The 8,331-nt window shown below is 33.6% G+C and overlaps 1 protein-coding gene across 1 annotated transcript; it reads left to right on the top strand.

The window, feature by feature from the left end:
* The first annotated feature begins 2,133 nt into the window (after positions 1 to 2,133).
* On the top strand, positions 2,134 to 7,908 carry LOC140433338 (carboxypeptidase A1-like). Its single transcript, XM_072521368.1, has 2 exons — positions 2,134 to 2,924; positions 7,472 to 7,908. The coding sequence occupies exons 1-2, from the start codon at positions 2,207 to 2,209 to the stop codon at positions 7,825 to 7,827; spliced, it is 1,074 nt and encodes a 357-aa protein (XP_072377469.1). The 5' UTR covers positions 2,134 to 2,206; the 3' UTR covers positions 7,828 to 7,908.
* The last annotated feature ends 423 nt before the right edge of the window (positions 7,909 to 8,331 follow it).

Here is an 8,331-nt window from a genome sequence, read left to right as displayed (position 1 = left end):
ACGTTGTTGTGCGATTGTCACAAACAATTCCAGACTTCGTTCATCACATCTTGTATTTCGATAATGTTTATACATCGTTGCCTTTGTTGGTATTATTGCAAGCTCGAGTCATATATAGTTTGGGCACCATACGAGTTTCTCGTATTCCAAATTGCAAGCTTCCGGTTGATAAAGATATAAAAGATGAGCTACGCGGCTATTCATGTGAATTTGTAGGCTCTGCATTTGGTGTGGACATCAATACTGTCTTATGGAAATATAACAAATCAGTGCGATTGGCATCAACGTACGTTGGTATTGAACCATTCGCCAGATCCAACGAAGATCTAACCAAACATCTAGCGAAAGCAGCTTGCTACGATCAAAACGCTAAAGCATATTTGGAAGTTGAATGTCCCCAAATGATAAGAGAATATAATAGTCACATGGGCGGCGTGGATTTGATCGACGGACTTATGGGCCGGTATCATATTAGAGCAAAATCACACGATGCAATCACTCAATTGTTTTACCATTTAATTGACATGGCCGTAACTAATGCATACATACTGCATAAACGGATCCACGCGGGAAAGGTCAACGACTCAAGTAATGTCTCGGCCAAAGAACGGGTATTGCAATTACCACAATTTCATGAAGCAGTTGCCGCTTCTCTGGTAGCCTACCGAGAAAAACGGCCCGTTGGTCGTCCAAAACCATCAACATCGTGACCATCAACTTTCGTAGATCCACAGCCAGGCAGCTCGAGCGTTGGTTAAAAGTCGAAACATCCACTTCTTGAAGTGCGTTACGACGGTCAAGACCATTTTCCAATCTGGCTCGGCAAAGAAGATGGAAAGAGATGGTGCAAATTGTGCAAGAAGTCACAAACGCAGTGTGTTTACTCAAAATGCGATCTCCATTTATGCTGTTCCAACGCCAAAAACTGTTTTTTCGATTACCACACTAAAAAATAATTCATTTCATTTATCTTTTGTCATTTATCTTTATCCATTTATTATATTATTCTTTCATTCCTTAATAAACAACATTTTTTATTGATAATTCTACCTTACTCTTGTCTTGTATACGAGCTCTTATATTCGGCCTAAACTGTCATGCGTGCCCAGAGGCACTGTTTTATCTTTTGTCTACCTGACAGATCTGGAAACGAGCAAGCCACCTTTGGATGATTTTTTTGGAGTTTTTACACGCTAATTTTACTAGAAAAAAAATTGCCATTCATTTTTTTTTTCACGTTGAGAGTTTTGACTGTTAGAGGGTTAAGTGGTAGCAACATCATCTCGTCGTTTTAAATGTATCGTAACTCGCATTAAACGTCTGTTAACTTCTTTCAGTAAGTTTTTGTTCGGCTATTCTTTCAGCTGCTTCTTTAAAAAAAATTGTTGTGATTAGCAGATTTTTGTGAAATATGTTATTCTTCGAATGTGCCCAAATTTCTTACCCCTTTCTTTTACCAATATCTTTTGACTGTTGCGATTTTCTTTAGTAAATTCTTTTGAAAAAGCTGTGACATTATTTTTTTGTTGCATGTTTAGTTTAAATATGTAATTTTAAATTCTTCTGCTTCTACATCCTACCAGTTTTATTGATGGATACAACATATATTACTTGAGTTACATTACTTATTTATATTGCTTAAGCTATGATACTTGTTCGTTTTAAATCCAGTAATATTTTGATTACTCATTGTTATGAAATATTGCATTTCATGTGTGGATAGCTAGTTTGCTTTTTTGTTACCTTGTTGGACAAGTTTTATGTCGTGAATATGATTGGTATTACATCACGGACACTTTATAATATATAATTCTAACCTATAAATAATGATACTGTCATCTGTAAGCATAGACATTATAATAAAAGATAGACTGATCTTTGCAATACCAGCCCGTTCCCCTAGTGCGACAGAGAAAACTGACGCAATGCAGTCCCTGCATCCCATTTTAATTTTCCAGTTGTATCGACCACGTGACCTAAATGACCAATGAGAAGGTCACGTGGTCGATAAATCCGGCTCATTAGACAGAGATACAGGGACTGCTTTGTGTCAGTTTTCCCTGTCACACTGGGGGAACGTCACTGTATTTCAGCAGTCAGTCTATCTTGTATTATATGTCTATGTCTGTAAGTTAACAATAAAAACTTAATTCAAATATTATGACATATAAATTACTGTCTCATTTTTTTATTTATCACAGTTAAAATGAAATTTACAAATAAAAAAATTAAAAAGAAAGCAAGTAATGAAAGAAAAAGTAAAAAAGAGAAATTTGCCAAACAGAAAATGTCAAAAAAATTACAAACTAAACGACGGAAAGCTAATAACAAAAGCTATCATAGTCTGCACAGAAAAGGAAGAAATACCAACCTCAGCGAAAACAAAGAATGGAAGTTTAATAGTTACAAAGAAATTGAGGAATTCTTAGTTAACTTATCTCGACTAAATTCGACTAATCTTCAAATAATAGTAATTGGAGAATCCCAAGAAGGAAAACCAATTTATTTAGTGTCAATAGCCAACACCGAAGACATTACAGAAGCTATATTCATTGAAGCAGGATCAAATGGGGAAGATTGTGTAGCTGTACAGTGCGCCCTTTATATAATAAAATATTTGGTGGAAAGCGCAGGTACTTGCAATTATTTAAAAACTATGAGATATTATATCGTGCCTTGTTCAAACCCTGATGCTTTCGAAATAAATAAACTTGGACAAAAGCCATGCTTTAACTTATCGACCAATTTTCCATTGCGACTAGGAAATCTTAACATTGATAACATTGACCTTCAGAGGTTTTTGGAGGCTGCTAGGAGCTGGAAGGAAAATTATCAGTTTAAATCTCCTGAACAGATGGCTTTGTTGAAAGCTCTAGCAACTTTTCAGTATTCCATTAAAATATTCATATCTTTGCAAGAAGAAGGTAAGTACTAATATTTTCCTTTATTCGTTTTATTTGTTTTTTCGTTTCACAATTCGTACTGTCTAGGTCTGCTTACATATTTTTTGTGATGTATTTAAACGCCTTACAAAGATTGTTTGATAAGGTGTCGTAAGTTTCAAAGACTATCTTTACAATTGTATAGAATTTTATTTAATAACACTATAAAAATCCTCCTCCTCCTCATTCCTTGAGCCCTAATCAGGGCGTGGTATCGTGCCATATGGACGTCTTTTTGTAGGGATTTTCCCATAAGAGTCTTCATTTGGTCTGCTTATTGTGTTGGAGATCTTCCTCTTGGTCTTTGGCCTTCTACTTTTCCTTCTACTACCAATAATTCTATGGTCCTTGCTCTTCTAGCTATGTGGCCGAATTAAATTGGATATTCTCGGTTAAATTTTTTTACTAGCCCAGTCTTTTATATAAAGCTCTTTTAGAATTGACAGGCTGGTTCTATGTTCTGTCCATGACACGCGTAGAATTCTTCGATCGACCCACATTTCGAAGGCTTCGATGTTATTCTTATCGATTGTTTTAAGAGTTCATATTTCAGCTGCGTAAAAATAAGTGCATTGACCAACCTGAGCTTAGTATTTCTCGTTATTCTTCAATCTTTTCATATTCTAATCAGTTCAGCTGTTGCGGTTCGGGCCATTGCTAGTTTACGCTTTATTTCTGAGGAGCAATCGCCATTTTCGGTTATCAATATAGCCTAAGTATATAAATCTGTCTACTGCTACTACTTGTCGATTTATAACGTTCTCCGCCGTTTTCCGACTTCCAATCGCCACTTAGACCGGTTGTTCCATAGATCTTCTTCTATGACCCTCTCTCTCAGTTCTTTATTTATTCCTTCGCTCCAACTTTTTCTCGGTCTACCTCGTTTTCTGTTTCTTTCTGGTTGTTACTTTAGTATTTCTTTTGGCATTCGTTGTTCGTCCATTCTTTGTATGTGTCCGAACCAGATAAGTTGTTTTGTTGTTAGGTCATCTGTGATTGTTCGTTTGATTCCCATTATTTCTCTAATGCGTTTGTTGGTAATCCTTTCTCTTCTGGATCTTCCTGCGGCTCTTCTCCAAAAATCTATTTCCGTCGCTTTCAGCGTTGACAGTGTTCTTTCTTTCAGTGGCCATACCTCACAGCTGTATAAAGTGATACTTTTTACCTATAGTCTCATATATCCTCTTTTTATTTTCTTTGCTGATAGATTGGTCCCATAAAATGGTGATTAACATTGTGATGACTTTTCTCCCTGACGTATTTCTCTCTCTTATGGCTTTGTCTAATGTTCCATCTTGTGAAATAGTGATACCTAGGTCATTTGTAGATTTGTAGTCACAGCAGTACTTTATCGTAGTGTTATCGTCTAATATGAGACCTTTTTGTTCTGCTCCAATGCACAGGTATTCAGTTTTCTTTTTATTTACTTCTAGATCCCATATATCATACTCTTCAAATAATTTTCGTGCCATATAGTTTAAATCGTCATAATCTTGAGCCATTATTAATTGATCTATTATTACTTGATTATAAATCTGTCTACCACTTCGAAATTTGCCACTTGGTGTATGTGCGATAGATTATTATTTGCTCTTTCTACGATTATTATTTTTGTTTTTTCGGTATAAATCTGAAATCTGAATTCTTCGCTTATCGGGCTTAGCCGTTCAGTGATGGTAATCATTTCGACTTCATTCGCTGCTATATAAGAAGTGTATCATCTGCGTATCGCAGGTTGCTGATTTTTCTGCCTACTATAATGATTTCTTCATCCCATCCATCTAGTACTTTTTTCTTAATATATATTCATATTATGTGTGGTACAATAATGGTGACAATATGCATTACAAATGCACTACAAATATATCAAGAGACAAGTACTTTCATTTTAAAGGCCGAAAAAAATTACATCAGAGACACTGGATGCAATACACTACCTCATTCTTAATAGTTAAAAGCTAAGTTTGTTTAAGTGTATGAGCACAAATAACGAACCTCGCAGATTACCTTCAAAAACTGCTGCTTCTCCGGATGATTGACAGAATCCATGATCATTCAGTAGACGTGAATGCAACATATATAGTAGATATTTCAGAAAACAATGTGCACAGTTTATCGCGACTTTCTGGCACGTATCATAACTCAAAATCACATCATTATAACTGAGAATATCCTAAATAAATTTACTCATAAAATACTCTGCTTACAAAGAAGAAAAATACGAGTTTTTAGCTGAAAATATTATGGTAAAAATTTTTATTTAAAAGATTTCCTTTATAAAAGGTATGTCGAGCTACATCACAGAACGTTTTCGGGTTATGGCAACTATATTTTGGGATTTTCATGTAATATACAATAAACTTTGGGAAATATATAATCAATTTTTTTTAGAATATGGCAATTTTTTGTCAAAACCTACACAAAATAAAAGAAAAACGACATTATTTGGTAAAGAAGAAAGTATGCTTTCATTACCTTACTGCTTCTCCATTGGTTCGGTATCTGCTCCGCTTCCATTACTTTATTAAACAAACCTGTTAGCCAATTTGTTCCCGTGTCTCATAAAGTTGTCCACACTTCTCTAGCAATATCATCTTGCTATGTTATTCTTCATTTAATAAACTTAACTTTTTTCACATATTTTTGACGTCCTAATCTTAAACTGTAGTATTTTATCATTTTCGTCCTGGATACATCCAACCTGATAAAAATACTTTGCTATTTTTGCTTTATGTTTAGCTGTTGGATCATCATCCCTATTCAAAAAACTGTAATAAAAAGAGAAAAATTGAAAAATTAAAAAATTAAAAAAAAAACGGAGATTGCGATTCAGCACTTAAAGTTTTTACGGTAACAATTGTCAAAACATAATTATTCACGGAATCACAAGACACCGTGATTATGGCAAGCTCTGCTGAACAAGTGCAACTACTACTAAAGAAGACAACAGTTACTGTGAAAAATATGGACTAAAAATGAATATACAAAAGTCTAAATACGTGACAATAACAAAGAAAGCAAATATACAAACAAACATACATTTGGGAGATATTCCGATAGAAAGGGTTGAAAAATACAAATAGCTGGGAACCAAGATTTCAAAAAATATTGATCAAACAACAGAAATAAGGGCCAGAATAGAATATAAATAGCAAGCAATGCGTTTGTAAAAATGGAAACACTTCCCTACATTAAAAACAGATTAGAACTGAGAGTAAGAGCTCTAAGATGTTACGAGTTTTCGCTAATACAACAATGGAATTGAAAACAGGACACTAAAGGAAGAACACATAATAATAAGCTGCAGTGATTTAAAATCTGGTGTTAAAGAAGGATGCTTGTAATAGCATAAGCACAGAAGAAAACTAACACAGAAGTATTGCGAGAAATGGACAAAGAATACGTAATAATAAACACAATAAAAATAAGGAAGTTACAATATATGTGACATGTAATGAGGAGAAAGCGATATGAAATGCTAAGATTGATAATACAGAGAATATAAAAGTAGGAAGAGTATAAGAAGAAGGAGATTGTCATGGTTGAAAAATTTAAGGGACTTTTTTAGATGCAGTTCAATACAACATTTCAGAGCAGTGGTAAATAGATAGAAGATAGTGATCATGATAATCAATCTCCAATTGGGATACGGCACTGAAAGAAGAAGTTTCACCCTTCCGTGTATCAAGTTCATCATATATATTTGTATGTATTTCGGCTTTAGCTTTGCTACTGCTACTTTTACTTCCTTTTTGGCTATCTTATAGTTTTTAAGATCTGTGTCTGACCTATTTTCTTGCCACTGTTTATATAGTTTATCCTTCTTCTTTATTTTCTCTTAAACTTCGGTTGACTACTATCTTAACTCCTTTTCTGAAGTTTTTCCAAATTTTCATTAGCAGTATATCTAATAATAATAGCCATTTTTCTCCAAATAGTCTCCAAATAAGGAGTTACTTTTAGATTTCTGCTTACTTTGTTTTAATTTTCACTGTTAATAGACCTTCTTTCTATTTTTTTTAACATACATATTTGATTGAACATTTTTTTTTTGTGGTTCTCTTCGATTTGGTTTCGTTTAACTTTTACTACTATCTCCAGCATTAGCGTGGCTCCAATATGGCACACGTATGTTGTTGGCTCACAGTCCGTAACTACTACCTTGCAGTCCTTACATTCAAGTACACCGCCTTTTCTTGTCATGAAATAGTCTATTTGAGACTGGTATTATTATTTTTTAAGTGATCAGTTTACTTTCCCTCTTTTGAAGAATGTTATAACAATTGCCATATCTAATGCTGTTGCTTATTGTTGAATAATTATTAAAAGAATTAAACAGTATGTTTGAAGTTTGAGTTTTAGTTCTTTGAAGCTTTATATATGATCTTGTTTACGAATTTGCATTGAAATCATAGATTTAGAAGATAAAGTAAACGAACAAGCGACACGTTAGATTCGATCAAAAACTACTGAAAAGAAATGTATTTTATGCCCTAAAGTTTTCAGTAATAGTATTTTTTTAATTTAAGGTTTTAAAATTACTTACCCATATGGAATATGTAAAGAGCCTCTTCCAGATGTTGAAGATATTCGAAGAATCGCTCTTCTTTCAAGAGCAGCTAACACGTTATGCTTTCAAGTCGGTTCAATTTACCAACTACTTGGATTAAAGTTTGGAACTATTATAGATTTTATAAGCATGTTTTTTAACTCTATAAAATTTTGCTACATCTTTCATATAAATAGCAAAAGATGCTCTTGTAATATACAAGAAATTTCCGAACGGGCAAAGGAACTCTTACAATGTTTAGCATTGATGGGACAAGAAGTTATTGAATTATGTAAGAAGCAATCTTCGGATGATAACATTGTTGAGTTCATATAATAAAAACAAAAAAATGTAGAAAGGTATTGCCCAATACAATTATTTACAATTTGTTCATAATTAGTAATAATAAATCTTTATGTGATATCTGTCATTTGTTTGGTTTTAATTTAAACATACGATTGTAAACTTATGTACGAAGATGTAATTTTGGATGTTATGAATCGGGATGCCTTCGTTCCATTTCTACAGCTGTTACTCCAATTCCCATATCTCGCCTACCAAGGTATGTATCGCCTCATGTAGCTGTTCTCCATTATATTTTATAAATTGTACAGTTATGGCTCATTCGGGGGTTTTGATATTTTACGCTAATGGATTGCTTTTTAATTTTATTAAAACCAAAGAATTAAATAAAATCCGTCAACAGATATTACCATAGGGTATAGGTGTAGGATTGAAAATGAACTCCAGCAAAACATGAAATATTAGTGAGAGAACTAGCATCATCTAAATTTAAGTACAATCAATAGAAAAAATCAGCGAATATATCTATTTAGGATG

This window comes from Diabrotica undecimpunctata, chromosome 2, assembly GCF_040954645.1.
Source record: "Diabrotica undecimpunctata isolate CICGRU chromosome 2, icDiaUnde3, whole genome shotgun sequence".
NCBI classification, from domain to species: Eukaryota; Metazoa; Arthropoda; class Insecta; order Coleoptera; family Chrysomelidae; genus Diabrotica; species Diabrotica undecimpunctata.
This window is presented reverse-complemented; position numbering and strand designations above follow the sequence as displayed.